The 26,458-nt window shown below is 33.6% G+C and overlaps 1 protein-coding gene across 3 annotated transcripts in view; it reads right to left on the reverse strand.

The window, feature by feature from the left end:
* GLS (glutaminase) overlaps positions 1 to 26,458 on the reverse strand; it is an 88,273-nt gene that overhangs the window by 48,568 nt on the left and 13,247 nt on the right. For all 3 annotated transcript variants that reach the window (XM_070388996.1, XM_070389004.1, XM_070389013.1), the window contains exons 2-9: positions 25,358 to 25,454; positions 24,897 to 25,018; positions 20,373 to 20,502; positions 19,339 to 19,418; positions 12,214 to 12,377; positions 8,394 to 8,452; positions 788 to 820; positions 644 to 702 (exon numbers count right to left, since the gene is read on the reverse strand). In XM_070388996.1, coding sequence (XP_070245097.1) covers positions 644 to 702; positions 788 to 820; positions 8,394 to 8,452; positions 12,214 to 12,377; positions 19,339 to 19,418; positions 20,373 to 20,502; positions 24,897 to 25,018; positions 25,358 to 25,454 — 744 coding nt within the window. The remainder of the gene's footprint in view (positions 1 to 643; positions 703 to 787; positions 821 to 8,393; positions 8,453 to 12,213; positions 12,378 to 19,338; positions 19,419 to 20,372; positions 20,503 to 24,896; positions 25,019 to 25,357; positions 25,455 to 26,458) is intronic.

Consider the following 26,458-nt stretch of genomic DNA (forward strand, 5'->3'; position numbering starts at 1 on the left):
TCCAGATTTTCATTATTTGTTGTTTCAACTTTTCTATAGATTTCTAAATTTCAAAATAAAATGTTGGGGCAAAAATCAAGTTAGCCAGGCACAGAGAGATTACCAGAGGGAAGATAAGCATTATAGGCAAAGAAAAAATCGAGAAAGTGTCAGTCACTTGACATAAATTTAGGGTCTCTTCTAATTACATGCTTTCTCACAAGAAGTTTATAAAAAGTAGTAAAAGGTACTTTAAGTGTTCTCCCTCAGGTGATTTAGAAATCACACATTTCTCTCTAATGACCAAATTCTAAATAAGTATTTGTTCACTGATGTGTGTGTGTGTATGCGTACTAAGCTCCTTCAGCCGTGTCCGACTCTTTGCAACCCTATGGACTGTAGCCCTCCAGGCTCCTCTGTCCATGGGACTCTCCAGGCCAAGAATAATGGGTTGCCATGCCCTCTTCCAGGGGATTTTCCCAACCCAGGGATTGAACCTGCATCTCTTGAGGATTCTTTACCATCTGAGCTACCAGGGAACACACTGAAGTATTATATACATTAAGTCAGAAAAGAGTATTTAAAATAAATTCTGTGGCTTAGATTTTAAAAATTTCAAGAGATCTAACCTATCACAAAAGCCTAAATAAAAAATCAGACTCACGTTGCATTACTGAATCCAACATATTCATTACCAGCCATCTTATTTAAAAACTGCATTACCTATAAACCAAAATGAGAAACTATTAGTAATCAAAAAACAAAACAGAGAATGTAGCATGAAAACTGAGTTCTATATTATACTTACATAGTCAAATTTTTCAGCATTATTCACTCCTTGCTGCAAAGAAATGAGACATAAATGTTAATATAGACTCCATCACAGTTAAGCTTTAAGTGAATATTATATTAAAATTCCAAATTGCTATCTTTTATAATTAATATACTGTGCATTAGTACTTTTAAATCTAGGATATACTCATAAGGTAATTTAATATTTATATAATCTTTTTTTACATGTCCCTACATTAATACCTGCATGTTGAGAATGGATCTGAATTACAAAGGGAATGCTTTATTTTAAGTATAACTTCCCAACCCAAAGTTACAGAATTTTAAATACAAATTCCTCAAATCCCCTTATCTTTCATAACACCATAATCTGCTAGAATGTATGTTATTATTTGATTTCACATTAAAAAAAACTTAAAATAAAGTTTCACCCTTAGCAAAGAATTAAGCATATATATATTATGGTTTTCAATTAAGAACAACCTACTTATATTTTAAAAATATAAGTAGAAATACTTGTATTTCTTAAACCTTAAGCCAGTATTAGAGTTAGAAAATAAGTTATGTTGCAAAACTAATCTTTTACAATGCTAGTATAGGTATACATTCTGGATACACTTTACTAATGTAGAGAGATTCTACCTTTAATATCTCACTTGTTATAGCAATACTTGAACTAAAAAAATCTATTTCATAGTCTAAAAAAATTAGCTACATTTGTATTTAGCATTAGGCCAATTCAGAGAATGGAGGATGTATTGTTTCATCACTTCTATTTCTGACAAGTTAGCTGCTACTGAAAATGTCAATAGGAAAAATCTATGTAATGTAGATCAGTTCAAGTAGCCAAATGGTTTCATTTTACCTCGGCGAAGTTTACAAAGCAGTAAGTTGTAGATCTGAAATCAAACGTATTAATTGGTGATATGCACCCAAAAGAAACAATACATCTCTAATTTTTAAAACAAGTTTAAAATGAAGTAATTTGACAACTAAAATTTGAAAACTGGAAAATTTTAACTTTGCCATCAAAAAACCCAAAACAATACAATTTAAAGTTTTATTACAAGGGGATGGGGGGAAGTACCAGAGTATTATTTAATTGAATAAAGCCAGGTTCATTCTCCACTATACAAGTGGATTAGGATGTGGCTGATAATCTGAAAACTTAACAAATCAACTTATTTGAGAAAGAATGTGCAATCACATATACAAATCAGTAGCTGGAAAGACCACCACACTATTTCTTCAAAATCAGGAATTAACAAATTAAACAAGTTAAGGATAATATAGTTACAGCCATACTGTAATCACTATCTTTGTATTTCCTCTAAAGTGTCCTTTGACATATCATAAGTTTTCTTTCTTTATAATACACCAGAAATCAAAATGTAGAAATGTAACTCCAAAGCTGTTCAATGAAAAATAATTAAAAGAAGAAATTACCAACTTCATTGAACTGTTGCAGTTGTCAAAATATTCCATAGATCCTAATGCTGTAAAATATGTAACAACATTTAAACCACAAAAACCTTTTCAACCTTTGAAAAAGCACAAAAAACAACTCTTTTGGAAAAAATTGTCATCATTTGCATAGGGATGTCACATGGATAATTACTGGTTATACAATTAATCAATGTAAAATAAACAAATTATATTGAACTTTCATTCTCTGACCTAAACTGTACTTTCTTTGTTTAGCTGTCATGTTTAATTTTAAAAAAAAAACAAGCAAAAACTGTCTCAACTCTTGACTATAGTCATGTTGTTGATCTACTTTGCAGCTTACTAAACTAATGTACAATTAGGTTTTACTTCTATGCTATTTTTCAGAAACAACTGGTATTTTTAAGAAGCAACTGATATTTGTCAATGTCTATCATCATATAACATTTTGGGTAAACTATCTGAAATGTTCTGGCAGATTATGTAAATAGGCAAAATATTTAAATGATTGTGTTGACTCAAGAAATCTCTACTCAAAACTTCCCCATTTAATCATAAAAGTACTTGATTAATGTTTCTTTTTATTATTTACCTAGAAATAGCATTTAAGTTGATAAGATGTGTTTGCCCCTGTCATCTCTTGTAAAGGTTTCATATACCCCAGGGATATATGGAATCTAGTAATCATTATGTCATTCTAATTTTGAAAAATTTACAGCATAAAGTTTATTTGCACAGTTGTTAGAAAAAAACACACATACACATACCAAATAACCTAAAGTAAATCCTACCCCTGTACCATCCCGCCAAAGCAAAACAAACTCTTAAAAAAAAAAAAATCATTTCTCCAGTAGTGGGGTACAGTGAAGGAACAAATGTTATGAAAATTGAAGCCAGGAATGGGTGGATGGCAGCTGGTTATACTATTGTTTATTCTGTGTTACATTTGAAATTTTTCATATAAAGTTAAAGGAAATTTAGAATTTCCTTTAGAATATTTTTAAAATAGTAACTGATTTTTAATTAGTTCATATAACAGTGGATATTTTAATTGTTAGAATAAAAAGTTTAATTCTCTTATTTTGAATTTTTACAGATGTAAAAGTTGAGAAATCTTGCTGACAACAGATGAGTAGATGGAAATCAGAGAGGTTTTGTTGTAACAGTATCACTCAATCCTTTGCACATTTATCTCATTACACACAAAGGTCACACAGTAAAATATATCTTCAAAAACTACACTTAATGTTCTTATTAACTAACAACTTGATCAGATCCTCTTCCCTTCTGCTGAAACCAAACACTGGAAACAACCTGGTATATAAGATTTGTTCCCAGTCATTATAGTGATTACAGTAATTCACATCAGCAATACCATAACTACAGTCTTTTAAAATGTTCTCTTCTGATGGTGCCCAAGAAGTTTTTACAATCTGAAGCAGTGCACCACAGTAAAATTTGGGACATGAGAAGTATGCCTTTCTTTTGGAAAATATGGGGAAAACTGGACCAAAGACAGATTAATTTTAAGAAAAGGCACAAAAGGAAACAGACTTGGAAACTGATAGTTTTAATATCAATGCCCCTCTATATATTGGAAAAATATTCCCATGCCTAGGGATATGTTTATTTCAGTGTTAAGTCACTGTACAAGCATTATTAGATATATATCTTTATATTATATACAGTAGGAAAACATAAAAAAGATACGTTGGACAAAATACATTTACCAAAACATCTAACCCATTTACCACAAGACTTTTAAAATGTAAGCCATGTGGTTTATGTTTGAGAAGGTTAGTAATCAGACCCTGAAAATTTTTTGATAAATGTACCTATCAAGTTAAAGAATTTACATTCCATTGAGGAAAACTTTTATGAATAAAAATTTAATAAAGACGTATTAACACGGGCCATTAAAATTTGATAAAGAGTTTTAACATTGGCTATTAAAAGAACTAAAATAAATACATTAGAGTAGTTTTACAACCTGTTTTTGCAATATACTCATGTACTGAATCATGTACTATATATCACAGCACAGGTGAAATATCATTAAAAATAGGGACATGTGCCAATAAATTTAATATTACTCATTTAAAGTCAACACATTAATCACAATTTTCTAAGTCACTTGATTCATTCATAAAGTATAGAGGTATAGAAGCTAATTGAAAATTAAATCAAAAAGGAAAAAAGACATAGAAGAAAAAGGCAAAAAGAGGTAACTAAAAATGATTTTATAAAACACTTAGCTTAATCTAGCCAAAGAAAATGCTTTAAAGCTAAATAATAGGTGGAGGATTAATACAGATTATTACACGTAAAAAATACTGTTCTAAATCTAGTACTTCCATAGATTAACCCTAAAAATAAAGTAACAGAAATTGATACCAATTACCAACCCCAAGCATATCTATTGATATAAACATGAAGTAAATATAAGTCAATTACAATCCTTTCTTATTGTTACCAAGTTCAAGGCATCATCCATTGCACCCCAGAGTCACAAACTGCCTCCCGTGTAACAAGTCATGGTCAACATGACCAAACTGAACACTCCATACATACTAACTACATTTGCCTTGATTTTTTATGGAGCATGATTAATTAAAAAAAAAAAAAAAAAAGGGAAAAACCTCCAAAAATTTAAACTCAAAAATACTTTGGACTAAAAAAAAGAAGAGAAATCAAGTTATTCAGATGACAAAAACCAGAAATTACCAGTAGTACTGAGGTACAAACATATAAGACAATGCAATTTACTCTTTACCTTTAAAATAAAAAAGTAGAAGTGTGATAATTTTAATACATTGCCCTAATTTTCCCACCCAGCCTTCAAATTATCACAAGATCTTAACCTTTAAACTGAAACTGAGATTAAAAAATAATGTAAGGATACTCCTGTTTCATCCAGAACAACTGTGCTTTCAAATTTATTTTTACTGTTTCCTTTAAGTCAAACAACCACATTATCATCATCATCAAATATAACAAACTGCATCAAAAAATATTCCTTTAAGTTTAGCAGCTACCACAGAGAGAAAGAGGTTAGCACCTTCATGGTTTTTTAAATTATGTGCATTTTAAGTACAAAAATGACATTTTCTTTTATGAAGGTATTTACCTATATAGCTTTGTTTAAAATTTTAAATATTGGAGTTTTCCTACAAGTTTAGTAGTTAAGAATTTATGCAACAGGTTCCTTCTGTCCAAATCCTCCTTTTTTCCACAATCTGCTAATCCTTTTGAACATCTGCTCTGCCTCGTCCCCCATTTCCTGAGGATCACCACCAATCCTACAAGGAAAAAATATCAATACTACAAAATTATGAAATAAAGAGTCTTACTAAAGACTCTACTAATTTATGTGTTTGGGGGGAGGGGGATAACATGAAGAAAATATTTTAATAGCATCATAATAAAGTCTTGAATTTTGAAAGAAAAAAATAACCTTAAGGTCATCAGTTAAAAAACAGAATTCACATTGAGTAGCCAAGGTATAAGAGCCACACTTCAGGTACTCAAAGTGTAAGCTCCTTGATAAGAGGCCTAGTTCCTTACAGATAACAAGCACTGACTAATGTCCAAAGAATGACTATACACACTCACTAAAAATGAGACTGACTTCTAATTCAATAAACTGGTATCTTCTGTATAAGTGAAATAAGGAAAATAATATTTCTCAACTTTTTAGACAATCTAACTATGCTAGGTAAAGACGAAGATGTCATCAAGAAAACAGCAAACAGTTACATTAAAAATGGCAGTGTGAATTTGAATGAACAGCAAACAGAAAATCAGGAGATTTAGCTTAAGCCAAGTCCACTGCTGTTAGAACCTATCAAGTCTATTTCCTCATTTTACCTATTTATAGAGTAAGAGGGCTGAGCTTGAAAACCCCTTCAGCTATGGTTTTATTACTTCAGCTTCAACTACCAATTTATAAATATTATGTGATCATATAATCTGCAGAGATCACAGACAGGTGTTTATAAAAATTTTGACTTCTTTTTTTAAAGAGTCCAAGAAAAGTATTATATTCTGGGACAATTTTACACAGAGGTATGTCAAGCTTACCCCTCCAAGATTTAGATGAACTTCATTAAAAAAAAAACAAAAAAAAAACCACAACATAAAACTTGTGAAACACCATCTAAAAATAAAACAGAAAAATTCAAATAAAGTGACCTTAAATATGAACATACCCCAAAGCTTCATTTCCAACTTTGTCAGTAAATTTTTCTAAATTTATAATTTCTGATCAAATTTGTAAAGACAAGATGACTCAGTTAAATGCACAGTTAGATACAACCACACTTATGCTGTATATGTGTGTTTTTTGAACTGTTTCTCAGTACTTATATTAATGTGGCTCAATATATAATTTATGGTGTATGATTGAACATGGTAAGTGAAACTTATAAAGTAATGATGTGGTATGACCAGACATGCATTTCTCACATGCAGCATTTCAGTGTAGTATATTAAGCCCATGAATCATTAAACAAAAGATGTTTAACTGCATGCAGTTAAGCAAGACTGCTACTAATCATTTACATATGTCCTTTCTTGAAAATACTATTGGTGTGCTATGTTAATCTCTCTCCAGTGTAAAAGTTCTTAAACTGAGATCCATGGGTCAGCTTCAAAGGGTTTGTGAACTCCCTACAGTTCATATAAAATCATGGTATGTGAACATTTTTTCTGGAAGACCCAAAAAAGGGTTAGAACCATTCTAGTGGTTTTCTCATCAAGCACTAATGCATACCTTTTATTATCATAATTTTCCTTACTTCTAATTTAAGTTACATGTGCAAATCTGAACAATTATTAATGAAACTTTTCTCTCACTGTAGTATTTCATTGTAAGGGTCCATTTACTGGTATATACCTCACATTGTACTGTAAGCTACCTGAAGGCATGACTATGCCTATCATATACTCATAACTTTTTATAATAAACAAGTAGTTTCTTTCATCTCAAACTGACAACTCTTCTCTTATATTAAACAGCAACAAATAACTAGAGGTTATAACGGGCAAACTGAAAATTTCCATAGCCTAAAATTACTTACATTAAAAAATAATACTTGGCTATAATATCTATGTCACTGGAGTTACAAGGATTAAGTGGCCAGTACTTACAAAGCATTTGCTTCAAAATAACAACATATACATTCTTAAGATACTACTCTATTTTAAAGGCTTTTCCTCATGATCAACAACAATAAATTCATGAGAGTTAAGAGAATTTATAGCATACAAACTAGATGAGATTTTATTAATTGGCCAAGGGTATAACTTATATTCAAACATTCCTTGAGTAACCAAGGTATCTCATCCTCAGAAATGCATCTACAAAGCCATACAGCTATGTTATCTTTAACCATGAATAGATATGCACAGATTTACTGAAGAAAGTATATAAATGTTGCAAACACAAATGAAACATAATTGAATATAAATGAAACTTATAATTAGAAATTAAAAACCTAAGCAGTGTCATAAAATAGAACCATTTTCAAATACTTATTTCAATACAACATTAGTATTTCCAATTATTAAGGCAAACTAGACACTTAACAAGAAAACATACAGTGTAAACAAACCAAAGAGTAGGAAAAATAAAATAACTTAATAATTGGAATAAGTCTTGTTTACGATTCAAGTAAAACAAATGAAACAAGTTCAAATGAAAACTGTGATTACAGTTCAAGAAAGTCAAGGACTTGAGAATATTCAAGGGTAAATGTACTTTGTCTTTAACACAAAGTACCAGAACATTTGTCCCTACATATGCTGATGACAAACATCAAACAGTAACATGCTGTTAATTCTGTTTATATCTGTTCATTCTAGAAGAGCCAAAAAGAGAAAGAAAAAAATATTAAAACTTTAAGAAGAAAAACTGTGACTACTGTTCAACAGAAACTTCTTTTTGAATTTCTGCCAGATCTTCAGGTCAAGAGTAAGTGTTAGAATTTATAATGAGTCATCTGTTTTTAATTCTGCCCTTGAAACTACATCATTTATTTTGAAATAAATAAAAATTCTAACCTTATACCATAAGATTAACTTAACACCAAAAGAAAACTTTTCACAATTCTACATAAGGTTCATATTTATGCCTTAGTATTTAAAAATATTACTAGATTAAAACATCAACAGTTTACCTTTATTAATGAAGTCACAACAATTGCTCCAGCATTTACCATAGGATTGTGTGGTTTATCTGAAAAATATAAAAGCAACAGAATTATGTTAAGTACCTGATACCACTTTCTGTGATACAGTTACTTCCCATGGACATACACCTATTTTCTTTGTATAAGCCACTGTTACAATTCTTTTGGGGGGTGGGAGGTAGAAAGTGGAAGAATGCAATTAAGTCTTTACACATCAAACCAGTAATACACTTCTCAGAAGCTACTATAATTATACAGGCAAACAAAGATTCAGATACAGAAAGACAGAGAATAGTGGTATAAGAGCACATTCAAATTTCCTAACTATGCCATTTACTAGCTATTTGATCCTGGGCAAGTAACTGAATTTCACTGTGCCTCAATTCTCCCATCTCTAAACAGCACCAATATCTCAGCAAATCATAGTACTTGAATGAATTAAAACACATGCAATGTTTTGGCACATCACTAAGCAATCAAATAGTATTACTATTAAAAATCACCTTGGTAAAAGCATATCTAGTGTGGACCCAATTTTCCTTTTAGAAAGTATTTTACTTTCTTATTTATGTATATATATATATATATATATATATATATATATGTACATGCTCAGTCAATCAGTCATGTCCCAACTCTTTGCGACCCCATGAACTGCAGCCCACTTAGTCTCCTCTGTCCATGGGGATCCTCCAGGTAAGAATACTGGAGTGGGCTACCATTTTCTTCTCCACATACACATGCAGAAAAAGAAAACACAAACAAGTAATACATATAGGATAAAAAGAAAGATTACAGGGTATTTAAATTGTATTGTCCATGCTTTCTATATTTCCTGACAATAAGGATGTATTTTGTATAATTAAAAAATTACTTAAAATTTAAGTTCATCCAAAATCCTACCTCTTCTAATTCTTCCAATAAAGAGAATTTCAAAGTCTCAGCTGATTATATTGTCATTTACAGTACAGCACAAATGCCAAACAGGGGCACGGGAAACATTTATCTGAAAGCATAATTCCTAATCTATCTGTTTGTGGTAGTAACTTACTTCGTTGGGAACAAGTTCCTATCTAACTTAACAAATCTAGCAGAATTCATAAGTTATTGCTACATTTTGTGTCTCCTTGAATTTTAAGCAAGTTATCTTCTGTGAGATGAGTCTAGAGCTAAACAAGGAAATTCTTCAACTGTTGAAGACTTCTGTATGACCCAGGAATTCCAGTCTCACTATATAACCAAGAAAAATAAAAACTTATGTGTACACAAATGTTCTTAGCAGTATTACTGGTAATAGTTAAAAAAAACTGAAAAATAACCCACAACTCAAACATCCTGCCAAATGATGAATGGGTAAACAAAATGTGTTATTATTATCCATATAATGGAATATTATTCAGCAATTAAAAATGAAGTACTGACATATGCCCAACATGAAAGCACCTTAAAAACATATGCTAAAAAAAGTAAAATATGCCAGTCATAAAAGACCAAATATAATGATTCCATGTACATAGAACGTACAGAATAGGCAAACCCATAGATACAGCAAGTAGATTACTAGTTTCGAGGCACAGAAGAGAAATAGACTACTAATGGGCATAGGGTATCATTTGGGGTGGTAAGCGTCCCATGATTGGTTGTGGTCATGACTGTACAACTCTATGAATATACTAAAAGTCATTAAGTAGTACATTTTGAATGAGTAAATTATGTGGTAGGTGAATTCCACTTCAATAAAACTGTTAAAACTGTTTAATTAAAAAACAATAATGACAAAAAATTGGGTAACCTAACAGTACATTATTCTCCTCAATATAAGATCAACAATGTGATTTAGTAGCTAGCTCTGCTTTAACATTTTGGATTATGATAATGACAAGTTTTCCAGGAGTCATGTATGGATGTGAGAGTTGGGCTGTGAAGAAAGCTGAGCGCCGAAGAATTGATGCTTTTGAACTGTGCTGTTGGAGAAGACTCTTGAGAGTCCCTTGGACTGCAAGGAGATACAACCAGTCCATCCTAAGGGAGATCAGTCCTGGGTGTTCAATGGAAGAACTGATGCTGAAGCTGAACCTCCAATACTTTGGCCACCTGATGCAAAGGGCTGACTCACTGAAATGACCCTGATGCTGGGAAAGATTGAAGGCAGGAGGAGAAGGGGACAACAGAGGATGAGATGGTTGGATGGCATCACCAAACTCAATGAGTTTGGATAAACTCCGGGAGTTGGTGATGGACAGGGAGGCCTGGAGTGCTGCGGTTCATGGGGTCACAGAGTCAGACACGACTGAGCGGCTGAACTGAACTGAATGGCGAGTTACAAAAGTTAAAATAAAACTTAGTACAGGAATACTGTCTAAGTAGTACAATTTCACCTATTTCAAATTATGCTAAGAGAAGTCTGCTTTCTTTGAGATCACACCAAATAAGAATGATTATTGACACAGAAAAACAGTACACAGCCAAAGGGAAGCCAAAAAACAAAAAATCTCCAGTATTATATCCATCTGAAAGGGAAACCACATGCAGACAGAAAGCAAAATACAGAAATCAGGCTGTGCTAAATTAGTCTATACTTGTATTTGTATATGTTCAAGTATTTATCCTCTCATTTTTGACATTATCAGGTTCAGTCTCTAGAGCTCTAGAACGTTGAAAGTCAAAGTGAAAACAGCTCAGTTGTGTCCAATTCTTTGCGACCCCATGGACTATAAAGTCCATGGAATTCTCTAGGCCAGAATACTGGAGTGGGTAAACTTTCTGAAACTTCTCCAGGGGATCTTCCAAAGCCAAGGATTGAACCCAGGTCTCCCACATTGCAGGTGGATTCTTTACCAGCTGAGCCACAAGGGAAGCCACAGAATAAAAAGATTATGGTAAAATAAAAAAGAAAATGGAACTGCCCTCAAAACAAACAGAAAAAGAAGCATAAGAAAATACCAGTTGTAGCTTCACTTAAAAAAATTAATAAAACAATGAGTATAAGGCATATGTTCATTTTTCATGCAGCATAAAGAAAAACTACAAGAGTGGTTGCAATCACTGAATTCCTTTACTTTTGTTTTCAATTCTATTTTAACTCAGCACATGAGGAACCTAGCATATGCCCAAAAGACTAAAAAATAGAAACCAATCTATATGTTGGTGTTTCCATTTAAAATCTCTATCAAAGTTCTATCTACCTTTGTCATTCTCTTTTTTTTGGATTCCTGTAAAGTATTTAGACTTGTTAGTTATCCAACTATTTAAAACAAGATATTTTTTTCATATACTAAATGTTATGGAAGAGAAAAAGCAAAAACATCATCTCTATGAGGGCCACCATAAAAGCTTTTTATAATGGAAGTTTTCAAACATATATAATATACAAAAGTAGAAAGAAAGAATACAAGTGTGCATGTACCCATCATTTAGCGTCAATAACTAATATTGATAACATTGATATTGACAACCAAAAATGGTATTTTTGATAACCAGTATCATTTAGTTTCGATGCTAACCAACAAATTCCAGACACTGAAATTTTATAAGATATTCCCCTATGGGTAATTATACAGTGAAAGTCTTACTTTCTGCCCTTATCATCTCTCCACCTCACCCTCCAGTGGTATAAAAATGCCTAAATAAAACTATTTTTTAAAGTAAGTGATTAAACTATCTCTATGGGTTTCAAAGCATTTTCATGACAGATGAAAAAGTATGAATGTTTCAATTTTTTTCCTTCAAAATAAAAAAAAAAACTACTTAGATATACACAGGAAAATGAGGTATTTCTTTTTCCAAGTAACTTTTATATAATTCTTACCATCTTCATTTAAAAACAGTTTGTTGAACCTTAATCCACTTGGCTCTTTCCCAACATATCGATGCACATATTCTGTTCCAAGGTCATTAACAGCAATGGCATATTTCAAAGGCTTTACACAGGACTGAAGACAAAATGGAACTTTGGTATCTCCAACAGAATGCCTATTTAAAAGTAGATTTATAAAACAATTTAGATCAATTGGGAAAAAAATGTAACAATAATTACAGCTGTTATTTACACGTTAATTCTAATTTACAACAGCTTTCCCATAATTCAACTACAAGTTTACTTGGACATTAAAGAATAAGTAAGAATAAATATGTTTATTTAAAAAATACAAACGTTTACAAGTACTCAAGTAAGAGACCGGCTCAAAATTATTACATAATAAGTAATGCGAAAAACTGCCTCTGAGGACAAGAGGGTATGACCCTCCTTACTTCTATCTGTATTCTAACATATAAAATGAACTAGGCTTTTAGAAATCAGTCACCATTTTTTTTTTTTTTACTCATAGCTTTAATCAAGGCTAAACTGTTCTTTGCAGTCCAAGATGGAGAAGCTCTATACAGTCAGCAAAAACAAGACCGGGATCTGACTGTGGCTCAGATCATGAAGTCCTTATTGAAAAATTCAGACTTAAATTGAAGAAAGTAGGGAAAACCACAAGACCATTCAAGTATGACCTAAATCAAATTCCGTATGATTATACAGTGGAAGTGAGAAATAGATTTAAGGGACTAGATCTGATAGATGAAGTGCCTGAAGAATTATGGATGGACGTTTGTAACATTGTATAGGAGACAGGGATCAAGACCATCCCCATGGAAAAGAAATGCAAAAAAGCAAAATGGCTGTCTGGGGAGGGCTTACAAATAGCTGTGAAAAGAAGAGAAGCGAAAAGCAAAGGAGAAAAGGAAAGATATAAGCATCTGAATGCAGAGTTCCAAAGAATAGCAAGGAGAGATAAGAAAGCCTTCCTCAGCGATCAATGCAAAGAAATAGAAGAAAAGAACAGAATGGGAAAGGGAAAGACTAGAGATCTCTTCAAGAAAACTAGAGATACCAAGGAACATTTCATGCAAAGATGGGCTCAATAAAGAAGAGAAATAGCATGGACCTAACAGAAGCAGAAGATATTAAGAGGTGGCAGGAATACACAGAAGAACTGTACAAAAAAGATCTTCATGACCCAGATAATCACAATGGTGTGATCACTCACCTAGAGCCAGACATACTGCAATGTGAAGTCAAGTGGGCCTTAGAAAGCATCACTACGAACAAAGCTAGTGGAGGTGATGGAATTTCAGTGGAGCTATTTCAAATCCTGAAAGATAATGCTGTGAAAGTGCTGCACTCAATGTGCCAGCAAATTTGGAAAACTCAGCAGTGGCCACAGGACTGGGAAAGGTCAGTTTTCATTCCAATCCCAAAGAAAGGCAATGCCAAAGAATGCTCAAACTACTGCACAATTGCACTCATCTCACACGCTAGTAAAGTAATGCTCAAAATTCTCTAAGCAAGGCTTCAGCAATACGTGAACCATGAACTTTCAGATGTTCAAGCTGGCTTTAGGAAAGGCAGAGGAACCAGAGATCAAATTGCCAACATCCGCTGGATCATGGAAAAAGCAGGAGAGTTCCAAAAACCATCTATTTCTGCTTTATTGACTATGCCAAAGCCTTTGACTGTGTGGATCACAATAAACTGTGGAAAATTCTGAAAGAGACGGGAATACCAGACCACCTGACCTGCCTCTTGAGAAATTTGTATGCAGGTTAGGAAGCAACAGTTAGAACTGGACATGGAACAACAGACTGGTTCCAAATAGGAAAAGGAGTATGTCAAGGCTGTATATGGTCACCCTGCTTATTTAACTTATATGCAGAGTACATCATGAGAAACGCTGAGCTGGAAGAAGCACAAGCTGGAATCAAGATTGCCGGGAGAAATATCAATAACCTTAGATATGCAGATGACATCACCCTTATGGCAGAAAGTGAAGAGGAACTCAAAAGCCTCTTGATGAAAGTGAAAGAGGAGAGTGAAAAAGTTGGCTTAAAGGTCAACATTCAGAAAACAAAGATCATGGCATCTGGTTCCACCACTTCATGGGAAATAGATGGGGAAACAGTGGAAACAGTGTCAGACTTTATTTTTCTGGGCTCCAAAATCATTACAGATGGTGACTGCAGCCATGAAATTAAAAGATGCTTACTCCTTGGAAGGAAAGTTATGACCAACCTAGATAGCATATTCAAAAGCAGAGACATTACTTTGCCAACAAAGGTTCGTCTAGTCAAGGCTATGGTTTTTCCTGTGGTCATGTATGGATGTGAGAGTTGGACTGTGAAGAAGGCTGAGCGCCGAAGAATTGATGCTTTTGAACTGTGGTGCTGGAGAAGACTCTTGAGAGTCCCTTGGACTGCAAGGAGATCCAACGAATCCATCTACAGGAGATCAGTCCTAGGTGTTCTTTGGAAGGACTGATGCTAAAGCTGAACCTCCAATACTTTGGCTACCTCACGCGAAGAATTGACTCATTGGAAAAGACTGTGATGCTGGGAGGGATTGGGGGCAGGAGGAGAAGGGGATGACAGAGGATGAGACAGCTGGATGGCATCACTGACTCAATGGACATGAGTTTGGGTGAATTCCGGGAGTTGGTGATGGACAGGGAGGCCTGGCGTGCTGCTATTCATGGGGTTGCAAAGAGTCGGACACGACTAAGCGACTGAGCTGAACTGAAACTGTGGTTAGTTTTTAAATGGGGCTCAGTTTATTCAATATTGTTCTCTGAGCCCCGCTCTAAAAACGCCTCTTCTTGTGAACCATATCTATTCATAATTTCCAGCCCCACTAAAACAAACAGCATCCAGTTTTACAAACTTGATAGAGCTGACACCAAAGGCAATCATTATCACCATGGAGATAAACAACGGAACAAAAAGAAAGCTTTTTATGTTACCAAACTGCTAGGATGCAGATGAAGTAGAGAACTGGTTTGAAAATGAAAAAATTGTGACTGACCCCAAAAGCAGAGATCTCTGTTTAATTTGCTGAAGTACCCAGGTGTCCCCATCAATGAGCCAACACAATACAGGCACACATTCATTCTAGTGGAACGTATTCAGTGAAACTGGGCACTATAAAAACTACCCGTTGACAATCAGAAGTTAATGGAGACATCAGAGGGACACCTCATTTCTAAGTATATGATGGACTATAAGTAAACATGTATATATATATTTAAAAAGAATAGAATATTTTTCTTATCAAATTTATGAACAACTTGTAATTCAGCCTATAACTTCAACGTGACAATCATGCTATTATCTGACAAAAGCCTGTTTTACTACCTTTGGATTTAGAACTACCTATGATCTAGTCCAGCAAAAACAAGACCAGGAGCTGACTGTGGCTCAGACCATGAACTCCTTATTGCCAAATTCAGACTTAAATTGAAGAAAGTAGGGAAAACCACTAGACCATTCAGATATGATCTAAATCAAATCCCTTATGATTATACAGTGGAAGTGAGAAATAGATTTAAGGGCCTAGATCTGATAGACAGAGTGCCTGATGAACTATGGACTGAGGTTCGTGAAATTGTACAGGAAACAGGGATCAAGACCATCCCCACGGAAAAGAAATGCAAAAAAGCAAAATGGCTGTCTGGGGAGGCCTTACAAATAGCTGTGAAAAGAAGAGAAGCGGAAAGCAAAGGAGAAAAGGAAAGATATAAACATCTGAATGCAGAGTTCCAAAGAATAGCAAGAAGAGATAAGAAAGCCTTCTTCAGCGAACAGTGCAAAGAAATAGAGGAAAACAACAGAATGGGAAAGACTAGGGATCTCTTTAAGAAAATCAGAGATAACAAAGGAACATTTCATGCAAAGATGGACTCGATAAAGGACAGAAATGGTATGAACCTAACAGAAGCAGAAGATATTAAGAAGAGATGGCAAGAATACACAGAGGAACTGTACAAAAAAGATCTTCACGACCCAGATAATCACGATGGTGTGATCACTGACCTAGAGCCAGACATACTGCAATGTGAAGTTAAGTGGGCCTTAGAAAGCATCACTACGAACAAAGCTAGTGGAGGTGACAGGATTCCAGTTGAGCTATTCCAAATCCTGAAACATGATGCTGTGAAAGTGCTGCACTCAATGTGCCAGCAAATTTGGAAAACTCAGCAGTGGCCACAGGACTGGAAAAGGTCAGTTTTCATTCCAATCCCAAAGAAAGGCAATGCCAAAGAATGCTCAAACTACTGCACAATTGCACTCATCTCACACGCTAGTAAAGTAATGCTCAAAATTCTCCAAGCCAGGCTTCAGCAATATGTGAACCGTGAACTTCCTGATGTTCAAGCTGGTTTTAGAAAAGGCAGAGGAACCAGAGATCAAATTGCCAACATCCATTGGATCATGGAAAAAGCAGGAGAGTTCCAAAAACCATCTATTTCTGCTTTACTGACTATGCCAAAGCCTTTGACTGTGTGGATCACAATAAACTGTGGAAAATTCTGAAAGAGATGGGAATACTAGACCACCTGACCTGCCTCTTGAGAAATTTGTATGCAGGTTAGGAAGCAACAGTTAGAACTGGACATGGAACAACAGACTGGTTCCAAATAGGAAAAGGAGTATGTCAAGGCTGTATATGGTCACCCTGCTTATTTAACTTATATGCAGAGTACATCATGAGAAACGCTGGGCTGGACGAAGCACAAGCTGGAATCAAGATTGCCGGGAGAAATATCAATAACCTTAGATATGCAGATGACATCACCCTTATGGCAGAAAGTGAAGAGGAACTCAAAAGCCTCTTGATGAAAGTGAAAGAGGAGAGTGAAAAAGTTGGCTTAAAGGTCAACATTCAGAAAACAAAGATCATGGCATCTGGTTCCACCACTTCATGGGAAATAGATGGGGAAACAGTGGAAACAGTGTCAGACTTTATTTTTCTGGGCTCCAAAATCACTACAGATGGTGACTGCAGCCATGAAATTAAAAGATGCTTACTCCTTGGAAGGAAAGTTATGACCAACTTAGATAGCATATTGAAAAGCAGAGACATTACTTTGCCAACAAAGGTTCGTCTAGTCAAGGCTATGGTTTTTCCTGTGGTCATGTATGGATGTGAGAGTTGGACTGTGAAGAAGGCTGAGCGCCGAAGAATTGATGCTTTTGAACTGTGGTGTTGGAGAAGACTCTTGAGAGTCCCTTGGACTGCAAGGAGATCCAACCAGTCCATTCTGAAGGAGATCAGCCCTGGGATTTCTTTGGAAGGAATGATGCTAAAGCTGAAACTCCAGTACTTTGGCCACCTCATGCAAAGAGTTGACTCACTGGAAAAGACTCTGATGCTGGGAGGGATTGGGGGCAAGAGGAGAAGGGGACGACAGAGGATGAGATGGCTGGATGGCATCACTGACTCGATGGATGTGAGTCTGAGTGAACTCTGGGAGTTGGTGATGGACAGGGAGGCCTGTCGTGCTGTGATTCATGGGGTTGCAAAGAGTCGGACACGACTGAGCGACTGATCTGATCTGATCTGATCTGATGATCTAATCCAAAGTCAAGTCTCAAAATTTCTCTAGATAAGAAGGCTAAATGAAAAGAATCACCTATATATACAAAATATGTTTAAGAAAAAAGACATGCATGAGAATTAGCTAATAATAATTTCCTTCAAATATAAAAATTTCTACTACATGATAAACCATTTCCTCCAAATACAAGAAAATAGGAATACCACTCCCTACTGGAATTTATTCCATAGGATAAGCCATGTCTTCTCATGAATTTGTGTCTGTTCACAGCACCCAACATTTAATACAACACATGAGTGTTTAATTCATTTCACAGGCCCAGATGAGGATAAAAGTCTGTCATAAAGGAGAGAATAATGGACTAGAAGTTTAGAGACCTAGGTGCTAGTTTCACCTCTGCCAGTTTTATACAAATTCTGGGCCTCGGATTCCTTATCATTAAGTATGATTGAACTAAATCACATTTTTTTAAAAACTGTAAATACTTGAGAAAGATTAAGTAGTAAAAAAATAAAAGTATCACTTAGAATGAAGGCACTTGAGACATATAAAAGCTTTAATTGGGATATTATGATTTGTAGTTTTAAGAAAATTTAGGATAAAATTATCTAACAAATTTATCAAGCTGTATACACCAAGGAGTTCTTTATCTCATTTTATGTAAGTTATATTTTAATGTAAAAAGAAATAATTACCTTAGTAAAAAGCAAACAAAAAAACAGAATGATTTTATTTCTGAGCTGAAGTCTTCAAATGAGTAAATAATATGATTTTTCTTTTTTTTGGCATAATTTTTCTGACTGACAAGACCAAACTGCAACATAAGAAATCTTTATGTCTGATTTACAGCATAATAAAAAGGTCATTCTTTAAAAACTATTTCAGAACTTTGTTCATTTTTCCAAGGGCCTCTCTTGACTGACTTTTTAAATCAAATTATTCTCTCTGAGGTGCCCTCATATTTTTATCCTTTTTATAATTCTGCTGGATCCTCAGATGTCAGTGGTTATACCTGCAGTGTGATTATATCCTGAAAATCAAATTTCATAGGCTTCATGAAATCCTGCATCTTTTGCGAATAACTGATGGGCAAGAGACTACGTATTACATTATATTGTCTTAACTACCATGCTAATCATATCAGGAGCCAAGAGGAACAAAAATAATGACAGTATGGGTAACCAATGTTAAGTGAAGAAAGGCGAACTAATTCTATTAGTGGTCAGTTCATTAGTTGAATAATTTCACATTTTGCCAAATCTACTTTTCCTAAGCAAATCTGTAACTTTAGTTCCTTGAACAATAAACATTCAAATAAAAAGACTACAACTGTGAATAATGTAGCTGAAATGCCTCACAAAATGTAGTAACAAGTATTATTTCAGTTGAGTTTTTAAAATTAAACTAAAATTTAAACTTCTTTGCCTTCTTGAATTTATGTCATCTCAAGGGGCTAATTACTATTAGAGAAGATGCTCCTCTCTACCTCATGCTCATTGTTATGCAGCGAGCAAATTTAAGTTTTAGAGCTGGTTTTGATGAATTTGAAATAAACTTACCTCTGTCCATCTACTGTACAAACGGATACACCCCACAAATCAGGGCTGAACTTGGCTAGTTGAGGAATATAATCTGCAACCTATCCAAAACAGTGGAAAGAAATCAACAGATAAAATATAAAATATTCTCTTCTATCAAAAAAATTTCTCAATTTAGCTTCCACCAATGAACATTTTGTAGTACTCACTGGGTTTGTAATGTATCTTTTATAACAATATTCAAAAAACTAAGGGCATAACTTGAGGATTACAAGTGAGATCTAAGTGACCTCTCAGAGTCTCCGTCACCATCTCTTCTCTATTGCATTCTCTCTTCCTAGAAAAAACAGTCTAAGAGGAACTAGGAATTGATTTTTTTTTAAAAGGGAAAAAAAATTTATTTAATCAGGGTCATGATAATAGGGTTTCATAATCTAAAGACTTTTAATATCAAGAATAAATAAAATAGCCCTTATATTATGTAGAGGATTTTTAAAACTGTAAACATTTTATTTAATATTTAAGGATATCATACCTGCAGAAATTCCCAGGAAGTTATTTTTTAATTAATTAAAAGTATAAAGGTCACCTTAATCGTTTGAAAATCAAAAAGATTTCTTTTTAACGAAAATAACAATTAACTATAATATTTGAAATATTTTAAAAGCACTTAAAAAAAAGTACAAAGCACTAAGCTTCCCTGGTGGTTCAGACAGTAAAGAATCTGCCTGCAATTCAGAAGACTTGGTTCAATCCCTGGGTCAGGAAGATCCCCTGAAGAAGGAAATGGCTACACTCCAGTATTCTTGCCTGAGAACCCCATGGACAGAGGAGCCTGGCGGGCTACAGTCCATTGGATAGCAAAGAGTCAGACACAACTGAGCGATTTAAACTTCTGTTTACTTCTGTTACTCTAAAAGAACTTAATCCAGTGGTTTCACTTAAATTTCTTACTTAGCAAAACACAAACCACACAATTTTACACTCTACACCTCAAGTTTAGCTAAATTTATTCAATTATTCGTTTAGGAAAATATTCACATCAAAAATATTACCTTTCCTCCAGACTGCTTTTTAGCACTCTCATATAATTCATCGATATGTGAAGTAAAAGACATAAAGTCAGGAATAACAAACTTTCTTCTAAAGGCTTGTGTCAACAAAACAATGTTGCTTTGAACACATCTGTGGAATATGAGAAAAAATTAGTACTTGCTAATAATAACGATATTAGGAGAATACGCAAACAATAAAGAAATTCAACATTTTAAACAAATGCTAGAAATTATATTCTTTCTACATTATTTTCTTTCCTCCAAGCACCCTTTCATGTAGCTGCTTGTAAGCTACTGAACAAATTAAAGAAGTAAATTAGATAGCCTAAAAACTGCATCAAAGATTAAAACAACAGAGCATTCCACCAGGTTAAGTACCAAGACCATCTAAAAACAAGACTTTTTCACCTACCAGACATGATAAGCATTCAGCATGACATCTGGTTAACAAAAATCCACCTTTAATACATAGCTGAGATCCTCTTTATTTTTCCATGAAATAACCTCAGACATATGTCCCTTAAGAAAAAACTTGACAAAAAACTAAACATTCCGTATTTTAACATATTTTCTATAAATTACATTTTGAAAATGTTGCATTTCTAAGCTAAAAACTTAGTTTAGTCAGATTTGTCTCTAACATAAAATACTTATTTAAACGCTTGCAAAAATAATGTTTAACTTTAAAAAAATATATAATAGTTTAATAATTTTATATTACTTGAATCACCAAAAATGTTTACATTATTCTATGCACTGTTAAGATGTGTAACACATTGTAGAATAAAAATGTTTCACTGTTAAAAACTATTTAAATGATATGGTAAACTATGTGGATGGGAAAGCATGAAATCTAATAATTAGAATCAATATTCTGCTTTGTTTTAAAAGGGTTTAAGCTAGAAAATCAATTTATTAATGTAACCCTAAAGAAGAGTTTTATAAATAGGTTAATAGCCAACTATATACTCTAAGCTCATCTTAAGTGAGTATCAGAAGTTCAATAATAGAACACTTAATCAATAAAGGAAGACACTGTAGACTTGAGCATCAAGCCATTATACCAACTAAGACTAAGCCCGTAACAGACTAAAAAGTACTAAGCTTCAAGTACTATTTATCCTGTTTAACCCTCAAAAGATGAACCCTTTAAGAAGGTAATTTCCCCATTTTACAGATAAGAAAACTCTGTGTAACCTGAAAGTAAATAACATGCACTAATCATAAAAGGAGAGTTGGAGAATAGACAGTCTCAATTTTTCAGTCCATGGTAAATGATAAATTTTTATCTCAGTATCTTAATTCAATGTTCTAAACGAAATAGCATATTAGAATTAAAAGCCAGATATCACATTTTAACTATTGACCAAAATCCAGAATATATACTCACTTGGTCAACATAAAATTAAACACTGATTTAAAATAAAATAGGTTACTTTCAGTGATAAACATGTGCTTTAATTACAACATGAAAAAGTTATAATCCTAATTTCCATTAAGCTATAGATGTAGAAATAACTGACATCCAAGAGATAATATTTACTTCAATAAACCAATAAATTTTATGATAGTTTCAATGTTACCTAATATTGAGTTTTGTCACTGACTTAATATTTGACATGCATCAAACAGTAATTCAACTTGCACATGAAAGTTACAAGTAATATATATGGAAAGACATTTCTTAGCAGAAAAAAGTTGGTAATTCCTGATCTTAAATTGCTATTCTGTATCAAGTCAAATCTACATCCTCCTTTTTTCAACAACTGTTGCATGAGAAAATATAAGGACTGTCAAACAAATAAAAATTATTAACCTTACTACTATTTACCTACTCAAAATTAATCAGCATTTTTAAAAGGAGGTTTTATACAAAAACTGTATAGTCAGTGAAACTGGGATTTTTTTTTCTTTTTTTAACTCTATTAGAAGGTGCTGGTAAAGCCGTGCTAACAGCCTTCATTGGTGAATTACTGTGGCCAGTCAAGGCAATATCACTCAGAAGAGTGTCTAGCTGCATAATGATGAGCATTCCAATCTGTAATTTTTTCTTGGAAGTTATTTTAATATGGATGTCATGAATCTAACTAGAAAATCAGAAGTCATATAAAGTAGAATGAAGAGGAAGTATTTATGGTTTTCAACAAGTGACATCTTTCTCAATGCTTTCTTTGTTCAGTTTTCTCATCCGTAAACTGGTAAAAATAATTTTACTTTCCCTCTTAACTTAAATGTTTATGATTAACAACTGTTATGCACCATCAGTGTTTTATAGAATATTTCAAATATAATTTTTCATTAGTAAAATAACATAGTGGATAAGAATTTTCAAAGAAAAATCAAATAAATACAAAGATTACCACTCATTTCCTCCAAAACAAGATGATAAAAAAATTATGGTTACACATGATAATACTTCTAATACTTACATGGCTAAAAATATATGAATAAATAAGGTATTCCTTTTCAACACAAATTTTCTACTTCTACTAAGACTATTAGCATTAAAAACAATTGAGTATCTAGATAGGTACAGGCAGTCTCCAACTTTCAAACAGACTATGCCCAAAAAAAGTATGCTTAGAACTTATTTTCCCATTTAAAGAAAAATTCTACATGCTTCTCAGATTACCCTCAAAGGCTGACTGAATATATATATTAACCAACAAGGTATTTTAGGTAAAATGTCAACACATTGACTTCAACCAAACCTTTCCACCTTTCTTTATAAATTACTTCTCTGGGAAAATGAATTCCATTATAACATCTGCTTTCCCAGTTGCATGAAAGTGAGATAGTTTATTTCTGGCAACACTAACTAGAAAACTAATTTTGAAAACAGAGAAAATACTTCTCTGAAGCAATCACCTTTCCAGGTGACCTGAAAAGGTTAGCGGTCAGAGGTTCTGAATCTCATTCTAGGAATGAAAAGAGAAATCATATGCCTATAGACATAAACTCTTCCACTGCCTGCTCACATAGACCACTAAGCATCTGTCAAGTTGGGAACTGCCTATATTACAATTGTCAGGTTTTTGTTTTTGTTTTTAATTGGATTAGTGTTTAAAATAATGTTGTTATTTTTAATATACTTATAGTAGAAAATTTTATGCTTTTCTGTTTACTCAGTGTATTTAAATTACTTTTTCAAATTTCATATTTAAACACAACAATGTGTTTATGAAGCACAAAAAAACCTTAACCAGTGCTGAAAAGATATAAAATACTGCTTTCATGTCGGAATTCAAAGTAATTGCTCATACCCACAATCAACATACCTATCTTGAATCAAGTCTGACAACTTTATTCTCAGATATACTGAAATAACTCCCCAGAAGGCACTTTGCACAGAGTTCATGACCACTAAAAACAAAATAATCTTACTGCAAAAATACAGCTACCTAGAAATTATTTCCTTCCCTTCACAAAGAACAGGTTCGGAAGACCCAAAATTCCTAACATCAATTCCAACATGAACCTAAAATCTACACTTTATAAGGTCAGCAGAGTTAACAGCATCAAGAACCATGTGGTGAAAAGACAGAGATCTAAAATTGACAGCACTCACTGCTTCATGGTATGCCAAGACACTTGGGAGGATCTCAGTTAAATACTTATACCTTCAGATGACTTAATATTCCAGGATATTTCAGCAGATATCTAGAATAAATCATCTAGCCCCCAAAAGACAATAAAATAAAAATATATAAAAATACATACATACAAATAAACTTCCAAGGTAGATGCTGGAATTCTTTTCAACCTAAGCCTATAGTCAGGAAAAAGCCAAGGTTTAACAGTAGTGTTTATAGTTTTATTTTAGTTCTCACTCAAGTTTAGTTGTAAAATACCATATACTTCCTTGGGTTCCATGACAAACTTGTCTATCAAATTATTAAGCAATCAGACTAGTAGGAACACATTAAAGAAAATAAAGATTGGCAAATATAGGAAAATAAAAATATTCTCATTTAAGCAAATCAAGGCATTAATGTCCAAAGTTAGCATTAAGTTTTTAGATACTCTGGGAAAAAAAAAAAAGCCTATGCATTAAGCCTATGTCTGCTCTGAGGAGAGCAGCAGATAATGGAGACATGTAAACCTAATGAATGCCGGCTGCCTGAAGCCTTCCCATTGTATGATGTCATCTAAATCAACTTGTAGAAAAGAAACAGAGACCATGCTGAGAAAGGCTGCAAGATATGCAGATGAATTAGAGATCAATTTAAACAGGACAGAGTGTGTTCCATTCAAACTTAATGCAATCTCCAGGTATTATAAATTGGAAACATCCATGGCTACATTTCCTCAGAACAGTTTCAAGGTATACTCTTAGACCCAGTATATTATAGAACTTTAATGTGCACCAAGTTGTTCTAAGCAATTGATGTTTATAAATCCCCTCCCCTCTTTTTTCAGTTACACAAGAAGCACTGGCTTTCAAAGATGCAATTTTGTTTTAAAAGAAAAAAAACACCACATAGCATAGCAAATGACCATTAACGGTTTGGCAGAAATTTTTACTTTTTAAAAAGATCTTTGTCTAGCATGACACCATCTGATGTTGTTTGAAGAGTTAATCTTAACATATCCATACACTCTTTCAACCTGGGATCAGACGTTCGCAATCCTGTAGATTTGAGTGCCTGTTTTTAAAAAAATAAGAGTCTGTAAATACATAGTGCAAATAATGTATATGCTTATTCCAACTACAAGTTTTTAATTCCTGTATTTAAAAACTTCTACCCAAGACCTGAATATATATATATGGCATCTTAGTGTCACTATTACCCTCTTTCTGGAAAAGTTTCTCATTGTTTCTTTCATTTCCTTTCATTGATTACCTTGAAATGAGCATGATGAAAATTTGAAAATAAGAGAAATAGTGTCAGTCAGATGACTTTAAGACTACATTGCAATATCACCGTATATTGATTCATATTACTGGTTTTTAAAAGTTAGGATAGAAAAATATAAAAACTTACTGTAATAAATTTATGAACAGGTATTTTCTCTTGTCCTTCTGCAATTGTATAGAACAGCAAATCTTCCAAACTAGGTAACAGACCCTGTTTTATTTTACTAAAGAGGAAAAAAAGAACACAAAATTAACTCTTATGTGAACTTTCAAGTAGATTTTAGCTACATCCATTTAAAAATAATCAATGAAGCAGACTACAGTTGATCGATTCCTCAAGACCTACTATCATATTAATAATGCCGATTTACCAAAATCAAACAGTATTACTGAAACCACATTGAGAAGTACGTTTAAAACATATTCATTAATTTACACAGATATTTTGTAATCCTAAATTACCTTTTATGGCAATTTCTTCCTGTATAGCCTAATACAATACAATCACCCAATACTAACTATGAGCCTAGAAAATGTTCAGGTAAGAGTCAATATTTCATTCTGTTGTTATTGTTTTTTTATAGGATGATTATACATGTGTAATGGAGAAGGCAATGGCGACTCACTCCAGTACTCTTGCCTGGAAAATCCCATGGACGGAAGAGCCTGGTAGGCTGCAGTCCATGGGGTGGCAAACAGTCGGACACGACTGAGCGACTTCACTTTACTTTTCACTTTCATGCATTGGGGAAGGAACTGGCAAGCCACTCCAGTGTTCTTGCCTGGAGAATCCCAGGGACGGGATTCCATGGGGTCGCACAGAGTCAGACACGACTGAAGCGACTTAGCAGCAGTAGCATACCTATGTAAAACATGGTTGTGGTTTAGTTGCTAAGTTGTGTCCGACTCTTTGCAACTCTATGTACTATAGCCTGCCAGGCTCCTCTGTTCATGGGATTTCCCAGGCAAGAACACTGGTTTGTCATTTCCTTCTCCAGGGATCTTCCCGACCCAGGAAGTGAACCCAGGTCTCCTGCATTGCAGGCAGATTCGTTACCAACTGAGCTTTGAGGGAATCCTTGAATATAACACATATATTATAGTCACATATTTGTTATAAACAGTTATATAAAGATATAGTTCAAATAATTAACCTGATTGTAAAATCTGAGGGAGACAGTAATTAAGAAAAGATTAGTGTACAAGTTCTCAAGTCCTGGCTATAATA

This window comes from Bos mutus, chromosome 2, assembly GCF_027580195.1.
Source record: "Bos mutus isolate GX-2022 chromosome 2, NWIPB_WYAK_1.1, whole genome shotgun sequence".
Classification (NCBI taxonomy): Eukaryota; Metazoa; Chordata; class Mammalia; order Artiodactyla; family Bovidae; genus Bos; species Bos mutus.